The sequence below is a fragment of the Pongo pygmaeus genome, chromosome 5, assembly GCF_028885625.2.
Source record: "Pongo pygmaeus isolate AG05252 chromosome 5, NHGRI_mPonPyg2-v2.0_pri, whole genome shotgun sequence".
In the NCBI taxonomy this organism is placed as follows: domain Eukaryota; kingdom Metazoa; phylum Chordata; class Mammalia; order Primates; family Hominidae; genus Pongo; species Pongo pygmaeus.
In genome coordinates this window covers 41,576,899-41,596,686 of record NC_072378.2, presented here as the reverse complement: position 1 = coordinate 41,596,686, position 19,788 = coordinate 41,576,899, and the positions used below count along the sequence as shown (strand labels likewise).

Sequence of the window (19,788 nt, the reverse complement as noted above, 5' to 3'; positions counted from 1 at the left end):
GCAAACAGAATTTGGGCCCCAGATTGTCAGATTCCATTTACGGATGAATGTTCTGGGTCCTGTTTTAGGCTACCGAGTCGCCTGCTCATGTCATTTTAATGCATCTAGTTTTTTCTTTTACTTCTAGATCTTCCTTAGCTTCCAGGCTGCTGATTACAGCCTTTCTTAGTTTCAATTTTATCATTTATTTTAAGTCATTTCTCTCTCATTTAGGATATCTGGGGTGGGACGGGAGGAAGGTGAGGGGATACAACTGCTCTCTTGCTCAGCTGCCCCTGACACATTTCAGTTCAGAGGCTGAATTTAATTAAGCACAGGAGGAAATTCACAGGACTCCTGGGCAGACCACAGGCAACAAACAGGGGAAATGTGAGGGATCCTGGAGACCTGCTGAGGTGGGGCTGAGAGAACCACAGAGTGCTGGAGAGGAGCCCGGGCACAGCTGAAGATGCTGAGCTGGGCGTTGACCCGGATGCAGAAACCCCTGCCCCAGGTCTTCCCAATGGCGAAAGTCAGGGCAGGGGAAGTAGATCTAAGGGGGCTCAGTGCAGTGGTGAGGGGTCACCACTGGGGAGTTCCGGGGCTGAAAGTTCTCTCCAATAGGCTTAGCGCTGGCCTTCCCTCACAAGGAGGTGGGGAGCAATGCTTAGGCCGGCTTCCAACAGCTGGGCAGGGGAAGAACTGGGATTCATCCTGGATCCATGGCTGTGGCTCATGCACCCAAGGGTCCTGGGACAAGGCTGTGCTGGGACAATCAGAAACCTCATCACTGCTGTCCTGAGATGGGGCAAGAGGTGGAAAGTCATGAATGGAAGTCGTGCTTTTCTGATCCTTTGTCTCACCCTGTCCCTGTTACTTGTTACTCCTCTTCCCGCCCCTCCCCCACCTTCTCTCTGTCACCTGCTTCCTTCCCTGCCCCTTCCTGTCTCCTAAACCTTCTACCCAGGCACTCTCAGCTTTGTCCTCCTGGTCTTTTTCCTCTCAGGACAGAGACAGAGGCAGAGCCCTGGGATGGGACTCCCAGAAAGCCTCTGTCTCTTTCTAAGGTCTGTGTCTGCAGGAAGGCAGAGATTGCAAGGAAACACATATTTAAATTGTTACCAGCTGTCATTTTTCCTGCCTCTGTGACCTGGCTGCTTCTTCCTAGCCATCTTTCTAGGAACAGAATCTGGCCCCAGCTCCATTGCCCCACAGGCCATATCCAGGCCCCTCTCACCTGTGGCACCTTCAGGTCAGGAGCACAAACAGGACTCACAGCATCAGGCCCTTGGCCAGGAGGAGTCCACACAGCATGGAGACCAGGAATCTGGGGCCACCTGAGCCAAGGCAGGCAGGGGCTCTTGATTTCCTGCAGGGAAGAAGGAGAAAGGAGGATGGACTTGGGCCAGGATGTCACCTGCTGCTGCTGTGTCCCTTAGCCAGGCCCCTTGTAGCTGGAGCTGTTTGTATAGAGGCCCACCCTGAACTGACTATGACACAGGGGTATGGGTCAGGAGCCACAGAGGTCTCTGGGACTGAGAGGGGACCTAGTCAGAAGGAACCTCAAAGTCTTGAATGGAGGAAAAAGCTGGCCAGGGGAAGAACAAGGGATTGGAGTTCCGGGAAGGGGAGGGATAGAGCTGGGGGAGCAGGAATTCTCCCTAACCAGGTCAGGTAGGACGGGACCATCAGGAGCCTCTTAGGAATCAGAGCCAAGTGCATCTTCAAGACCAGCCAAGATATCACATCTGAGGAAATGAGGCCTAGAGACTGCACAGGACCTGACCAGACCCTTAGGAGCAGTGACAGCACACACCTAGACCTCCTGTCTGTTGGTCCCAGGGGTCCTCCCTCGTCCCCTCTGTGTAGCCCCCACTCCTGGCCTGCCTAGCTCTGATCTAGGACTACCCTGTCCCAGCAAATCTGCTTTCTCTTGTGGCCTCGGTAACTTTCTGCCTCGGTATTACTTAATATATGATAAAGTCAGTGAGCTCTTTTTATTTTCACTTTTTCATGGTTGACTTAGCTAGTCATGTATCTTCCTTTTTCATATAATTTTAGAGTAAATTTTTCAAGTTCTTTACAAAAGTAAACAAGTTGTGTTTGGGATTACATTTAAAGACTTTTTAATTTGGGAGAAATTGACATATTTACAATGTTATTGCCTCTTCCAAAGTCATGGATTGTTTCTATTTATTCAGATCACCTGTCATTTTTTAGCATTTTATACTTTTCTCCAAATAGGTCTTGGTTAAATTAATTCTTTCTAGAAACTTTATAGACTTTGTGACTGTAATGAAAACAATCTTATTTTTCTAAATGATTATTCCTCATAGAAATCTATTTGTAATGTATGTCAGTTGATTTTGTATCTGGCAGCCTTGCTAAGCTCTTGTGAGATCTAATAGTTTGTTGTTTCTCATTCTTTTTCTGGGTAGATGATCCCATCATCTGCAAGTCATGACAGTTTTTCCTCTTCTTGTCTAATCTTCTTTCTTGTAACCTGTTTTCCTTTCCTTCAAACATTTATCAGAATCTCTAATATTTTAGAAGACATTTATGGTAGCTATGAAAATGCTTAATTTGAGTTTATACCTCCAATAACTAATCTTTATGGTAATCATTGGTGTACAATCTTTACCAAGTTATCTGTTCTTACTTCCATTTTATTAAGAGCTTTTTCATATAACATAAATGTGCTCAAGGTTCCCAAATGCTTTTTGTGCAGCAGTTGACTTTTTTCCTGTAGTTTATCAATTTGGTTTACTTATATTAATAGATTTTCTAAAGTTGAACAATCCTTTTTGTTTTGTGTTAAAACTCTCCTCAATTATAATCAGTCTTCTTTTCAATGCACTCTTGAATTCAGTTAGCTAATGGTAATTCGGGAATTGACCCAATGTGCATCAGAGAAATGAACCTATAATTTAATTTTTTTGTATCCCCTTTAATTAGTTCTGAGATTTTGATGACACTAACCTGTTCAAATGACCTGGGCCATTTTTGTTTCTTTTCTATTTTCTGCAACATCTAGTATGAAATATAAATCAAATGTTTGTTTAAAAATTGGGTTACCTGAAAACCATGTGAGTCTTGAATTTTCTGTGAGGATGGGTCTTATCAACCGTTTCAGTTTTCCTATTTATTAATCTATTGAAATTTGTTTCTTCTTGTGTTAATCTTGGCAGTTCATATTGTTATGAAATTGTGTGCTTCTAGGATTTAAAACAACAAGATTTTATTCAGGATTTATTTATTTTAAAATCTGTAGAATGAGTGTGTGGCTATTTTCTTCTTTTTCTTTGATTTGTTGTTTATTTATTATCTTCTTTTGTCTTGACAAGAACATATCTATCTTCGTAAACTTTTAAAGAATGAATTATGAATTTCTTTGATCTCCTTTTTCAATCATTCAATTATATGATTCTTTGGGCTTGCTCTGATGCTCACGTTCCATCTTCTTGAGATGCTTCCTTAGCTCATTAATTTGAAATCTTTCATGTTTTCCAACAAATATATTCAAAGGTACTAATTACTCCCTAATATTTTATGCCTCATACTTTTTAATATATAGTGGTCATATTATCAAAATATATTTTATTGCATACTTAAACATTCATATATGAATGTATTAGTAAATAGTTTGAAAAGTGCTATTTTATTTCTCTTATGCATTCCTAATGGCATTGTGTTAGGTTTGGAGAATATATTCTGTGTCGTACTGATTCTTTAGAATTTCTTCACGCTTCTTATATGTCCTCATACAAGGTGTCCTTTTGTAAATACATTCCGTGTATTTGAAATAATGTATGCTATCTGTTTTTATTACGTAGAGGGTTATAAACATATATATGTGTACTTATACACTATTTATATTTATGAATACTGTATTTTATAAAACATACATAATATATGTATGTTTTATATTTATATAGTTTAGAACTATATTTATATAGTTTAGAACATTTTTCAATCTGTAACTACATATTTTATATATTTGAAAATATTATATATTTAAAAGTATAGTTTATATGTGTCCTATATTATTATAAATATCTCATAAAATATGTAACATATTGATAAATATATGATGGTATTATACTGGAATTTATTAGTTATTTGGCTTAAAACTTAAATCCCTCTATTTAGTTTTGTCTCATTTGTCTTTGATCCCCTGAGAGGTATGTGAACCTCCAACTACAATGGCTAATAATTTACTTCTCCTTGCATTTCTGATAGTGTTGCTTGATATATTTCATGGCCAAAATTTAAGCACATATACGTTTATGATGGGTCTATTTTCATATTCAAGTGCATCTTTCATCAGTATATTTTACATATCTTTGTCTTTTTTATAAACAAATGTTATAGACATAACATTTTACCTTAAATTCTATTTTGTTCAATATTAAGAGTGCCAGAAGAATTTATTTTGTTTCCTAATAGTCAAATATATTTTTCTAACTTTTAACCTTTTAAAATCTTTTTGTATGTGTATCTCTTATAGATAGTATAACATTGCACTTTTTAAAACTCAGAGTGTCCCTGTCCTTATTTTGTGAGTTTAATCCACTTAAATTTATTGGAATTGCATTTATTTTAGGACTTAATTCTACCTTTTTATTTCATTTTTTCCATTTATTGTGCTTTATTTTTTAAAAATTCCAGTCCAACTTTCCTTTGGCTAGAGTTTTATTTTGCTGGATGAAAGGGTATACATTCTCTTGACTTAACCTGAAGACTCTTATCTACATTGATTTAGTACAATTGCTACATTGAGCTTATTAATATCTACATATTGCCTCTCATGAGACAAGTACCCAACCATCCTTTCATGGGCTTCTGGTCTCTCCTTCTCACCCTATGTTGATATTGTCTAGAACAGGGGTCCCCAACCCCTGAGTCACAGACCAGTACCAGTTCCTGGCCTGTTAGGAATCTGGCTGCACAGGAGGAGGGGAGTGGCTGGTGAGCAAGGGAAGCTTCATAGTATTTACAGCCACTCCCCATCGCACCCATCACTGCCTGAGCTTCGCCTCCTGTTAGATGAGTGGTGGCTTTAGATTCTCGTAGTAGCATGAACCCTATTATGAACGGGGCATGCGAGGGTTCTAGGTTGCACATTCCTTAGGAAAATCAAATGCCTGATCATCTGCCACTGTCTCCCATCACCCCCAGATAAGACTGTCTAGTTGCAGGAAAACAAGCTCAGAGCTCCCACAGACTCTACATTATGGTGAGTTGCATAATTATTTCATTATATATTAAAATGTAATAATAACATAAATAAAGTGCACAATAAATGTTATGTGCTTGAGTCATCCTGAAACCATCCCCCACCTCCAAGTCCATGGAAAAATTGTCTTCTGCGAAGCCAGTCTCTGGTGCCATAAAGGTTGGGGACTGCTGGTCTAGAATGTTATTTTTCAATGACCATGAATGTATTTTCTCTTGTTCTTCATTTTGCTCTTAGCTGCCATTTCTATAAATCAAAAAAGATAAAAACAAACTTTCCCAAGATGCTGGGCGCACTTATTCCCTCACTTCTAGCAGCATGTCCAGGGTTTACTTTTCATCCTAGCTGAGTCCTTCCTCCAGGAGTGTTTTCAGTGGGGATATTTGCATGTGGCAGACCTTCTGAGGCCTTGAGAATCCAGAGGTTTTATGATTTCACATTGGAGTGACAATTTGGCTGAATACAAAACACTGGATACAAAGTTTTTCTTTAGTCCTCTAGAAATATTACTCAATTGTCTTCTTTTCTCTAGTGTTCCTCTTAAGAAGTCTAATTCTTATCACTTTGTAGGTGATCTGAAAGCATTCAGACATTTCCCTCTGCTTTTTAAGTTCTTCCCTTTTACATAATGGGTCTAGAGGTATTTTTGTGTGTGTGTTGGCTGTTTTCCCCTATTTGGCAATGTATTAATCTTTTCCATTTGAGGTCTTTTCTTCTATAATTTTGAAAAAATTTCCTGGATTCTTTCTCCAAATATTTCTTTCTTTCATCCTTTATCTCCCATAGGGGTTCTTGATACCCATATATTAGTACATCTACTCTTCTCCTTCGTGTCTCCTAACTTCTCTTTGATTTTTAAATCTCCAGTTCTTTCCAGGACCTTCCATGAGAACTCCTCACTCTTCTTACAGCTCACTGGCCAGCCACAGCCATCCTTCAACACATATATTGTGGTCTATAATATTTTTCACAACTATGATTAGCATTTGGCTCTTTTTTCCAATGGATCATCCTCATGATCCACATAGTTGACGTCTCCCCTCACCCCTTTAGCCAGACTGATCATAGGTACCTAGAGTTCCTGGGGAATGGGCACTTCCCATAGTTCTGCTTCACAGGTTTCTGTTGTTGGGTGTGTTGCCATTCTTTTAAGGTAGTGCTTCTACTAAGAGCCTAGGCATTTTGGCTTGTAAATTCAGATTCCACTGGGCATATTCAATACGGATCTGGTAATGGGAAAGAACGGAAGACTAAATCCTCTAGCCGTTGAGGGTTAAAAATGAGAGGAAAAAGCCCTAAAGCAACAGTCCCCCACCTTTTTGGCACCTGGGAACTGTTTTGTGGAAGACAAATTTTCCACGGACCTGAGAGTCGGGGATGGTTTCAGGATGATTAAAGCACATTATATTTATTGTGCACTTTATTTCTATTATTATCATGTTGTAATATATAATGAAATAATTATACAACTCAACATAATGTAGAATCTGTGGGAGCCCTGAACTTGATTTCCTACAACTGGGCGGTCCCATCTGGGAGTGATGGGAGATAGTGACAGATCATTAGCCATTCAATTATAAGGAGCATGCAACCCAGAACCCTCGCACGCACAGTTCACAACAGGGTTCATGCTACTATGAGAATCTAATGTTGCCACTGATTTGACAGGAGGCAGAGCTCAGGCAGTAACGCAAGCAATGGAAAGAGGCTGTAATTCAGATGGTGGTAATGCAAGCTATGGAAAGAGGCTGTAATTCAGATGAACTTCAGTGGCTCGCCACTCACTCCCTACTTTATGGCCCAATTTCTAACAGGCTTGGGGACACTGCCCTAGAGCACAAGACCCCAGGGACCCCCATTAGCTGCCATGCTTGTTCTCTGATTAGGGTTTTACCTTCAAACTCCCTGAGAGATAGTCTGTTTGTAATCTACCCGTGCTGGAGTTTGCAGGGGGAGAGGGTTAGGGAGCAAATGCTCTGGCAGTTGGTTGTCTATTTCCATCAATAGCTCATGGCTTTTGCTGTGCTCCATGGTCCCCTAGAGCACCTATGACCTAGTCTATTGCAGCCTATTCCTCCAGTGAAGGGGAGGCTGTGATGGCCTCAAAACCCATGACTACAAGAATAGAAGCAGAATTTAACAGTATGCCTCTCATCTTTCTCTGGCTGACATCTCCAGCCACCATCTGCCCCAGGCTGCAGTGACTCTATTCATACTCATCCTTCAACACACCAACATGGCCTCCTGTTTCCACATTTTCTGGGTTCCATTTTGTCTCATTTCAGAAACCCATATTGAACTGTCTTTTCCATGGTTCCTCCACAATTAACGACCTGCATCCTATGCCCCTTTCCTCACTACCAAACTTTGAGTCGTAGCCTGGGGGCTCCACGGCTGTAACCTATGCCCCAACCCACCAGAGAAGGATCCTTGGGTGCCCTGGACCTGATTCCAAGGTTCAGGAGTTAATCAGGCCCTCCCTTCCCAAGACCTCCCTCCCAGTGTTAAAACCTCTGACTTATCTGGTCTCAGAGCCATTGACGGAGGGATGGCCAGAGGTCCCCTCTGGAGAAGTGATCAGAACCAAGGAGGACACAAAGAAGACAGTGGCTGCCCAGGGGACCAGAATAGAGAATGGGATTGGGTCCCAAAAGTGTGAGAGGAAGGGGAGAGGGGCCAGAGGCAGCCCCTAAGGGTCCCTCAGGCTAAGGGTAACTGAGGCCTGAGATCTCCATACCCAGCTAAAGTTAAGTCTGGCACTATCCTCTCCATGCTGGTGGGAGGCCAGGGGCAGGAGGGCTGGGACACACGTGTGCAAGGTGTTCCATATGGACTTCCCTCTGGGGACACCCTCCCATCATCGTGAGAACATGGCGATCTTCTGATCACATCAGATAGTGCATGTTTCTCTCCCCAGGAGACAGTGGGCCCTGAAGGTAGCTTCCCACCAGCCCAGGCCCCAAGAGATCAGTCCTCAGAGGCAGGCCTCCCTGGTTTCCCCTTCCCTGAATCTGAGGCTCCCAAGCTGCCTGGTGACTCCTCTAATCTCCCCCCACCGAAGCCTCCAACCTACCTGTGCTTGTTGGGAGCCAGGGGAGGGTCCACATAGGAGACGTGGTTGGGGCTAAAGAGAAAAGACAGCAGACAATGACTCTTCAGGGGCCCAGAAGACAGTGGGGTCTACCCCATACATGAGAGGAGGTAGGGCCCCAGAGCCAAACCCTCAGGATGTCTTAGGCCAGGAGTGGCCTGTGTATAAGATCTGCATGACAGAGCTCTTGGTATGTGTGTGTTAGTGTGTGTGTGAAAAGAAGAGTGGTGGGTGTGCCTGTGTAAGACAAAGAGAGACGCAGAGTGACAGAGACTGTGTCTCTGTCCAGGGTCCTCTGGGGGTATCTTCCCAACAGTTGAGGCTAGGATGTACCGGGTGAAGAAGAGGTGAGAGTCCCTGTCTGGGGACAGGATCTTTGCTCCCCTCGGACCAGAGCAGAAGACCTGGCAGGATGGGGGATGATAGAGGCATGGGAGGGGGTAAGTGACATTTCCTTCAGGTCCCTGGGGGGTGGCACAGAGGCATTTCCTCAAGAAAAGAGCTCACCTGGAGACACCACCAGGCTGATATTTCTAAGAACAGTGATGACGTTTTCGGAAGTGTTGTAGATTCCACACCAGTAGAATCCCGAGTCGTTCTGTGTCAGCTGAATCATGGTGATGTTGAAGAAGCCAGCATTGGGCTCGTCCCAGATTGTGTAACGAGACTTCTGAACTGCTGTCCAGGGCTTGGAGCTGGTGACAAGTAAGGTACACCGACTTGGAGATATCTGCTGACACCAGGATTTGGGCTGATAGGGTCCTCTCTTGAGTGAGTACTGGCATTGCAGGAGGAGGGTCTGTCCTGGGTGTTTGTGAAGTTCTTCAGGCACAGCACCCTTTACCCAGGAACCTGCAGAAAGAGACCCAGGTCAGAGCTCTGAAGGTACCCAACCTCCCCCATCACAGGCTGGGGAAGGGGAGAGGGAATTACTTCTGATGCCCACACATGGAAGAGGGCCCCTAAATTCTGTCCTGTGGTCACAGAGCCACGCTGCTTCCCCACTCCACTCATTCTTCATCCCACTCCTTACACCCCCTGCCCTCTTTCCCTCCATGTCACCTGAGACCAGTAGCAGCAGCAGCACAGGTGGAAGCAGCAGGTGTGGACCCCCCCAGGCCATTCCAGCCCAAATCTGTTTCTGACAGCGGAGGAGAGGAGAAAAAGGGGAGCCCTCTTAGGAGAGGGAGTCAGACACTGGGCCTGATTCTGCTCCAGGTTCCCAGTGTCTCTCAGCTGGGAAAATTGAGGAAGGTCAATGCCTTGCTAGGGAAATGGTCAGCCTGGGAGGGCGGGCTCTGCAGACCAGGGGAGGAGGGGCAGCCAGGCCTGGACAGCAGCCATCTGCTACAAGGTCTGTCTCTGGGCCTGGGCACCTCAGCCCTCCTGTGTTGCTCTGCAGCCTTTCACTGGACTTCTCCCCATGTCTGCTGCTTTACGCCTTCCAGCCCATTATACTGCTCCTCTATTGCTAGGGGCAGCTCTCAACACATAGCCAAGAATAAAGCTGGTGAACAAAGCTGGAGTCATCCCTCTTTCCTTCTCTCTATGCACTTCCTATAGGTGGTCAGAGCCCTTGGAGGCATGACCAGACCCCTGAGTCCTTCTGGTTTCAGCCATCGTGGGTCGATGATGAGTTTTGACCCTGGGACATTTTGTAGAGGGCAGATTTTAATCCCAGGAATTATAAGGTGTTCCCTGGAAATGGTGGGGCCAGGAGAGCAGGGAGGAAAGAGAGTGCTGGTCAGGGATATTTGGAGGGGAAGGCAGGCAGGAGTGGATCAGTTATGGTAGCTCAGTATCATCTCAATCAGTGCTTGTTGGATGAATACATGAGTGGATGAAAGAACAACGTGTGTGTAAAATGTACAGAAGAAGAAAATGGCCAATATCTAGCAACAAAATCAAGTGGTACTGGATTACTACCCAATGTATATATTAAATCTCTAGGAGTCTGTGCTGATGTAAGTAAATGATTGAATACAGAACTGGGAGAGAATAGATAAATATCCCATGGATAAGGATTCTGCTGTGTTCAGAATGTTGGTGTTTCCCCATCTCGCATATTCAAACTTAATTTCCATGTGATAGAGTTAAGAGGTGGGATCTTGTGGGAAAATCTTAAGTCATGAGAGCGTCACCCTCAAGAATGCAATTAATGCCCTTATACCAGAGATTGCAGGAAGCAGATTTGCCCTGTCTGCCACGTGAGGACAGTGTTCATGCCTTCAGTCAACTGAGGTTACTGCAAGAAAGTGCCACCTTGGAAGCAGAGAGCAGCCCTCAGCAGATACCAAATCCACTGACACCTTGATCTTTGACTTCCCAGACTCCAGAACTTTGAGAAAGAGATTTCTATTATTTAGAAAGTCCCCAGTCTAAGGCATCTTCTCATAGCAGCCTGAAGAGACTGAGAGAGATTGCAAACAACTCTTACAGGTATTCTGCCCTCAAAGCAGAAGCATAAATTCCCACTGCTTAAGCATGGGCTGTGCAGGTGACTTTCCTCCAGAGGATAGCATGGGAAGGAGGAGAAGAGTAACTGTACAGTGGAGAAAACTGACACTTACTGTGGCAGCCAGGCGACCAAAGTGCAGACCCACAGGGATAACTCTGGTTGTTAGAATGTGTCATTGACTTGATGTGATGACAGGGCAATTAGCTGTGCAGTCTCCTTCCCCAAAGCCACTAGCCCCAGGAGAAAAACATCAAACAAATTCCACATGAGGGACATTCTACAAACTACCTGAGCAGCATTCCTCAAAACTGTCAAGGCCATCAAAGCTAAGAAATAATTCTCAGAAACTGCCATGGATAAGAGGAGCCTAAGTAGACATGAAGACTAAAAGCAATGTGGCTTCCTAGGTGGGATCCTGGAGCACAGAAAGTATACGAGGTAAAAGCCAGGGTAATCTGAATGAAGTAGGGACTTCAATTAATAAAATCTACCACAGAAACAGAGTAGAATGGCATTACCAGAGGCTGGGAATTGGACAGACTGGGTAGGTATTGTTGAAGAAACACAATTTAAGTTAGACAGAAAAAATAAGTTCAAGAGATCTATTGCACAGTATGGTGAGTGCAGTTCATAACTATGAATTGTACACTTGAAAATGACAGAGAATAGATTTTAAATGTTCTCACCAGAAAAAAATTAAGTATATGTGGTATTGCTTGATTTAGTAATTTCACAGTTAATACACACATCAAACTATCCTGCCACGCATTATAAATATATGAGTTCTACTCAACAATTTTGTAAAATTATAGTAATGTATCAATATCAACTCATTAATTGTGAGAAATGTAGCATACTATTGGACTATATTAATAATAGAAGACATTGAACATAGCACATGAAGGAAGTATGCAATACCTACACAACTCTTCTGTGAATCTGAAAGCATTCTAAGTGTAAAAGATTAATTTTAATATGTATAGAAATGATTTACACAAAGCATATGAATAATCACTTGATACATAACAAACAGCAAAGTTTTAAGAAATCTTAGTATGGCTAGGTGTAAAGCAGAGTGACTGCAGCCATTCAAGGGACTCGTTCATCCCAGGTCTGCTTGCCACTCTGCACAGTGGCTATGGATATGTCCCTGTAGGTGTGGAACTCACAGGGCTGGTTTTTCCTTAGTGTTACATCAGCGAGCTCTCCCTCAGTGCGTTCAGTCTTCACGGTGTCTTGTTGAGACAACGGGATCACTTCAACACCCTAAAATGGGCAGGAATTCCGGTCTTCTGAAGACCCACTTGTCCCTGGTCCTGCTGTGGAATGGATACCCCAGGAGCCCTAGGAAGAAGGACAAGAGGCAGGAGGAGGTGAGAACCTGGAGTTTCTGAGGAAGAGGACCAGGAGGGCTGGAGCCCAACCTGTCATTAGGCATGAGGAGGATAGTTAAGTAAGAGAGAAAAAAAGGAGCAGGGGTCTCCAGCTACTTCCTGCACGTGACCTTGTGCTCTCAACACTATCTGACCTAGCAGCTCAGCTACTTTGTCTAACTGGACTTCTCGGCTCAGGAAAAGGCCTCTGCCTGCATTAAGGTCTTATAATCGATGTTTACCACCATCTCTAGCTTCCTACATGTCTAGACGCCATGGCCCTAGCACTGCCTGCCATGCAGGTCCTGCCTCAGACTGTGCTGGTGCTTGGCCCCCTTCCCAGTAAACTAATCTCACTTGAGTGGGGTCACATGGCAGCTCATGACTCCATGCCCCTGAGTACTTAGTGGCTGGCTGCACACTATGGCTCCTGATCCTGTGCCATGTTCTGCTGCTACTCTACTGTGCACACTCTTCCTTTCCAGCCACACTGTCAGTTCCCTGTGGGCCAGGACTGCTTCTCTCACTTCCGGAGCCCTGCCTTGCTCATCCCTGTGGTGTTGTCCCTGTGTGTTTGTTGGTCTGATATGGAAGGGGCCACAGAGCACATCTCCAGCCTCCTTCCTTTTTCACTGTGGAGTTTGAGCTGGAGAGTGCGGCAGGGACATGCCCAAGATTTCACAGAGAATGTCACAGCTGTGCTGAGCATTTGAACCTGGTCCTCAAACACATACCCAATGCATACCCACTGCTGAGCTGCCCCATCCAGCCTGACTTCAGGCAGTGTGTCCTTAAGGCTTCTGGAATATACTATCCCAAAATATGCCACTTCAGCATAAGGATGATTTTGAGCTGAAGACAAGTGTGAACCAGAAGGTCCAAGCAAAATTCTCTGTCCTCTCCATATCTGCCTATAAACAGAGCATAAAATTCCCTTTTTGGATCTGTCCCCCACTTCTGGAGTAGAACAGCACTCATAAAAGATGGAGAGTCAACACTGAGAGGAGTTTGCATAAACATCTTGCTAAATTAGCCCTTGTCTGTCATTAGTTCCCCCCATAGATTTCCTAGTCGCTTCCAAAGATATATTGCCCCTTGAAGCCCAAACCCCCTTTTCAATTGTAAAATGGTCTGTGAACCCCTGGTTCTGTTTATTTGAGTTTCATTTCTTTCCTGTGAACTGCCATGCACATAAATCTTAATAAAAATTATATGCTTTTCCTTGTATTCATCTGCCTTTTGTTAGTTTAATTCACAGGCTCTCAGATGAAGATCCTAAGAAGGTAGAGGATGTTTTAGGATGTTTTGCCTCCCTGACAGTGCCTATCATCCATCCAAATGGCCTGCGCTGGTAAGCACAAAGACATGACCCTTGTGGAGGAGACTCAGGGGATAAAGGGCAAAGAGACTGAGGCACACAAACACACACACCAAAGAGAAAAAAAAAAAAAGAAGAAGAAAAATAGCAAGTCTTTCCTTGAGACAAAAGATCAGAAATATAATTTTTTTTCCCTTTCAGAGGAAAAACTACTTTAAAGAAATAAAAACTATCAACCAAAGCACTCAGGAGGTGTCAAAACATGTTGTGCTATAAGATGTTTAATCTGTATTAATAAGAAGATAAATTTATAGTAAGGAGCTGAATGCTTTGTTAGCTGGCCAGTTATACTGAGGCAGAAGTCTGTGCCTCAGTGAAGCATGCCATTCTATATGTAGCAGTAACATCCTGTATAATTTTCTGTGATGGTGAAAATGTTCTCTCTCCCTGTCCATCATTGTAGCCAGTAGCCATGCGTAGTTGTTGAGTACCTGTCATGTGGCAAGTGTAACTGAGGGACTGAATGTTTATTTTTTATTAATTTTCATTAATTTACTCTTTACTTTTTATTTGTTTTTGTTATTGACACCTAATAATTGTACATATTTGTGGGAGTACATAGTGTTATGATACACATAATATAGAGTTTTCAGATCAGGATAATTAGCATATCCATCATCTCAAACATTTATCATTTCTCTGTGTTGAGAATATTCAATATCCTCTCTCTATTTGAGAATATATACTATATTACTGTAACTATCGTCATGCAACAGTGGTATAGAACACCTAGACCATACTCTTCCTCTCTAGCTGTAATTTTGTATCCTTTAACAAATCTCTGCCTATCCCCTTTAACCTTTTCCCTACCACTGTCAGCCTCTAGTAACCTCTGTTCTACTCTTTACTCCATGAGATCAGTAGTTTTAGCTTTCACATGTGAGTAAGAACATGCTGCGTTTTACTTTCTGTTCCTCCTTATTTCATTTAACATAATGCCCTCCAGGGTCATCCATATTGCTGCAAATTACAGGATTTTATTCTTCTATGGCTGAATAGTATTCTCTTGTGCATTTATGTCACATTTTCTTTATCCATTCATTTTTCATTTGGGTTGATTCCCCATCTTGGCTATTGTGACTAGTCCTGCAATAAACATGGTGGTGTAGATATTGCTTCAGTATACTGATTTTCCTTCCTTTGAATACATACCCAGTAGTGGGATTGCTATATCATATGGTAGTTCCATTTGAAGATTTTTGTGGTACCTTTATACTGTTATCCATAGAGTCCATACTAGTTTATATTCCTGCCAGCAGTGTATAAAGATTTCCCTTTCCTCCACATCCTTGTCAGCATTTGTCATTTTTTTTGTCTTTTTGATAACAGCCATTCTAACCTTGGTGAGATGATATCATATTATGATTTTGATTTGCTATTTTCTAATGATTAGTGATACCAAGACAAAACATATATTTATTGGCCATTTGTATATATTCTTTTAAGTAATGTCTGTTCAGATCATTTGCACCCTTTTAAATTGGATTGTTTGTTTTTTTTTTCTGTTGAGATGTTTGAGTTTCTTGTATATTCTGGATAATACACATATATTCTGTCAGATGTATAGTTTGCAAATATTTTATCCCATTTTATAGGTTGTCTTTTCCTTTTGTCGATTATTTACTTTGCTATACAGAAGCTTTATAGTTTCTTATAATCCCATTTGTTTACTTTTGTATTTGTTGCTGTGCTTTTGAAGTCTTGCTCATAAAATCTTTCCTCAGGCCAATATACAGAAGAATTTCTCCTGTTTTCTTTTAGTAGTTGTATAGTTTTAAGACTTACATTTAGTTCTTTAATCCATTTTGGGTTGATTTTGTATAGGCTAAGAGATAGGGATCTAGGTTTATTCTTCTGTATATGGATAGCCATTTTTGTCAGTACCATCTACTGAAGAGACTGTCCTTTTTCCAATGTATGCTATTGGTGCCTTTGTCAAATGTCAGTTGGTTGTAGGTAGGTAGATTAATTTCTGGGTTCTCCATACTGCTTATTAATCTATATACTGGTTTTTGTGCCAGTATCATGCTCTTTTGGTTACTATACTATAAAGTATTCTGAAATCAAGTAGTATGATGCCTCCAGTTTTGTTATTTTTGCTCCACATTGTTTTGGCTATTTGAGTTCTTTTGTGGCTCCATATGAATTTTGAAGTTTTTCTCCTATTGCTGTGAAGAATGTCATTGGTGTTTTGATAGGGATTTCATTGAATCCACAGATTGCTTTGGGTAATATGATCATTCTAACATTATTCTTCCAATCTGTGAACATGGGATATCTTCCCATTATTTTGTGTCTTTTCTGTTTTTTAAAAAATCAGTGTTCTATTGTTTCCTTGTAGAGATCTTTTACCATTTTGGTTAAATTTATTCCTAGGTATTTTTTTGGTAGCTATTGTAAATTGGATTGTTTTCTTGATATTTTTTACCTAGTTTATTGTTCATGCATAAAAGCACTACTGATTTTAATGTTGATTTTACATTCTGCAACTTTACTGAATTCATTTATCAGTCCCAAGAGTTTTTTGGAAGAGTCTTAAGGTTTTTCTGTATATACAATCATGTCATGTGCAAAGACGGACAATTCGACTTTCTCTTTTCCAATTTGAATGCCCTTTATTTCCTTCTCTTGCCTAATTACCCTGCCTGTGACTTTCAGTATTATGTTGAATAAGAGTGGTGAGAATGGGCATTCTTTCCTTGTTCCAGATCTTAAAGGAAGCCCTTCAACTTTCCCCTGTTCAGTATTATGTTAGCTATGTATTGTCTCATAGGGCCTTCATTGTGTTGAAGTACTTTCCTTCTATACCTAATTTACTGAGAATTTTAATCACGATGGCATGTTTTACCTTATCAAATGCTTTTTCTGCATCTATTGATAAGTTCATATGGTTTCTGTCTGAAGGACCACTGATGGTTGATGAGAGGTATGGTGTTTATTGGTTTGCATATGTTGAACCATTTTTGCATCCCTGGGATGAATCTCACTTGATCATGGTGTATGATCTTTTTGATTTCCTGTTGGATTTGGATTACTAGTATTTTGCTGAGGATTTTTGCATCTGGCTTATCAGGAATATTGTCCTGTAGTTTTCTTTTATTGTTGTGTCCTTATCTGGCTTTGATTTCAGGGTTATGCTGGCCTCATAGAATTAGTTTGGAAGAATTACTTCCCCCTCAATATTTCGGAGTAATTTGAGGAGATTTTTGTATTAGTTTTTCTTTAAAACCTCAACAGAATTCAGCAGTGAAACCATTTGAGCCTGGGCTTTTTTTAAAATTGTTATTGAGAGACTTGTTATTACTGATACAATCTTGTTACTAATTATTGGTGTATTCAGGTGTTGTTTGTTTTGTTTTTTGGTTCAATATTCAGAGGTTGTATGTGTCCAGGAATTTATCCATTTCCTCTAGGTTTTTAAATTTATTGGTATATTGTTTTCTATAATAATCTGTAAGAGTCCTTTGTATTCCTGTTGTATCAGTTGTGATGTCTCTATTTTTGTATCTGATGTTATGTATTTGAATCTTTTCTCTTATTTCTTATTTAGTCCAGCTAAAAATTTGTTGGTTTTTTCATTTTTTGAAAAACCATCTTTTTGTATTATTGATATTATCTGTTATTTCTTTAGTCTCAATTTTATTTCTGCTTTGATCATTATCAACCTACGAGAATATCTTTGCATATAGTCTAAAAGACAATATTCAAAATATAATTGGGCTACATATTGGAAATAACATCTTAAATAAGATGCCCACATTACAAATCATAAGGGGAAAATGTATGGATTTAATTATACTGTCTAATTCTTGCTCCCCAAATGTTACCAACACAACCTGTTGATTATGCACAGCTTATGGCCCTAAAGGAGAACATACCCTTGGCAAGGCTTTGAGAGTGTCTTAGAGGGAGAAGGCAAGATAAGGAATTATTGAAAACTTTGCTTTAAGGTAGGTCTTTCAAAGCAAGGGCCAAGTTAGGATTGAGTAAGGGTCATGACACAACAATTCAAGATTGGCAGAAATAACAAGATAAGGATTTTGAAGTGGGGGGATTCAAAGAATCCTAGGTTGCCAACTATCTCTGACTGCTTTCCATTGAACAGTCAGGTGGGTCTTTTAGGAAGTCCCCATAATGGACAAGCAAACCATTTGCCTGGACAAGAAAACTCCTAGAAAATTAAAATACTCACAAGGACAGTGGAATAGCAAAGCCATGTTAATGTAGACACTAAAGTGTGATTTCAGTTCTCAGTGTCAAGACTGAATGTGAGTATAGACGGTTTCAATTCCCAACAAAAAATTTTATTTTTCTACAAAAGCTATTGTGAGTAAAAGCAACATAGGGCAGTAGCTCTATGATGTCGCCCTGATGACCTTGAATGTGCCACATAGGCCCCACTGGCAGACACTTGAATTATAGCTAATCTGAGGCATGGTAGAAGGTTCTGTGGCTTTCCTGGAACATAAGAAGATGGAGGCCTGTGACAAGATCTCTGAGTGACCTCCGTTTCTCCTCTGAAAGATAATTTCCCATCCTCTCCTGGGTTCAGAGACTCTCTCCTGCCCCTCAGAATAGAGCCACAGGCTGTGAAACCACTTAGCTGCCTCTAGAATTGATTCCTTAGCAATGGGTATCCCACAACTCATATTGCAATTGTTTGGCCCCTTTCGTTTTGGGGTGTGAGACAAGGAACACAAGGAGCTGGCACCTTTGGCTAATCTTCCTTACATAATCTTCCTTGTTTATGTAAGCAGTAAACTCATTGAATCCAATAGTGGCTCATTGTTTTTATCAGACAAATCTGTCAGGCCTTGACCTCGGCCAAGTCTTGCCTTGTGTGAGCTTGACAAATGACGAAACACAGACTAAGACAAGATATTTTCAATGTCTAACACTTTCTACAAATTACTACTTAAACTCACCAACTGGCCATTAAAAATCAAGAAATAGAAGCAAGGAAATCCTATAGAAAATGGTCAAAAATAGGTGATACATTGCAGTAAAAATCCATATGCCTGAGAAGCCCATAAAGAGATGTTTGACATTGTTAATTATCAGAGAAATACTAAGTTAAAAACATAGAGCTGTCACTTTGAACTCATCTGACTGGCAAGCACAGGGAAGGTGGATGACACCTGTTGTTGTGTTGATGAGAATCAGAGAAAGGGGGAAGCCTCGAGCACTGCTGGGAGGAATGCAACATGACTCCGCATTCTGGAGAACAATCTAGAGCTTCTGTGAGTCGTAAACACATGGATATCCCACACCCAATATCCCATCCCTGACATATGCTCTATTTTGCTTACTATTTGTTATGTCCTGTTTAGGAAATGCTTTCCTGCTCCAAGATCATGTTGTCTATATTTTCTTTTAGAAGCTATATTGTTTTCACCTTTATATTTAGGTTTATGACTCAAATTGAATTAATTTTGTGTATGGTTTGAGAGAGAGGTAAAAGCCCATTTTGTATGTGTGTGGGTGGGTATCCAGTTGATTAGTACCTTTTGATGGAAACACCATCCTTTCCTGACAAAGTCTCAGAGGCCCCTTTGTGGCAGTCAAGTGATTGTCAATGTGTGGGTATGTCCCTGAACTTTCTATTCTGTTCTTTTCATTTATTTTACTTTATGCCAACTGGGCAATTCTTATATGGTCTCTTCGAGAACATAAATTAAGATATTTATTTCAAACTTATGGTTTTTGTATTTCTGTTCATGTATGTGTGTGTGTGTTGTTTGTTTGGTTGGACATAGTAAAGAGTTGAAACAACTTCCGGGTCCATCACTGGGGGAATGGAAAAAGCAAAATCCAATACTGTTCTTACATTGTAGGAGAGCTTACATAGTAGCAAAAAAAATCAAAGAATTAGATTTACATGTAGCAACAAAAAATAGTCACAGAAGAACGATATTGTGTGAAAACTTATAAAATAGAATTATAATTTTCAAAGATTTAATTTATACCTCTCATACAGACGAAATAAACACATCTTAAAATTTTATTCAATTTATACTCCATAACTCATACTCATTCAGAGGTTATAACTGGTTAAAAAAAATGTCAAGATTCACAAATGTATATGGAGTAAAGGAATGCTGAAATAAATTGCATGTGGAAAAGCACCAGTTTGGGTTCTTTCCCCCAAGAGCAGGGGAAGAAAGATAGGAAAGAATTTGCTTGTCTATCCACAATCCGCAGTTGTGAGAGTTGTAAAATCGCTCTCGTAGAATCGCATTCATATAACTTAGGGAAGAGAATGCAATAAACAAT

At 41.1% G+C, this 19,788-nt stretch overlaps 1 protein-coding gene across 1 annotated transcript; it reads right to left on the bottom strand.

Annotated features, from left to right (window-relative positions):
- Positions 1-1,251: 1,251 nt before the first annotated feature.
- On the bottom strand, positions 1,252-12,414 carry TREML4 (triggering receptor expressed on myeloid cells like 4). Its single transcript, XM_054492580.1, is given in 6 exon segments — positions 1,252-1,349; positions 6,691-6,747; positions 8,289-8,339; positions 8,814-9,158; positions 11,934-12,030; positions 12,400-12,414. Coding segments are annotated over 6 exon segments (663 nt in total).
- Positions 12,415-19,788: the final 7,374 nt, after the last annotated feature.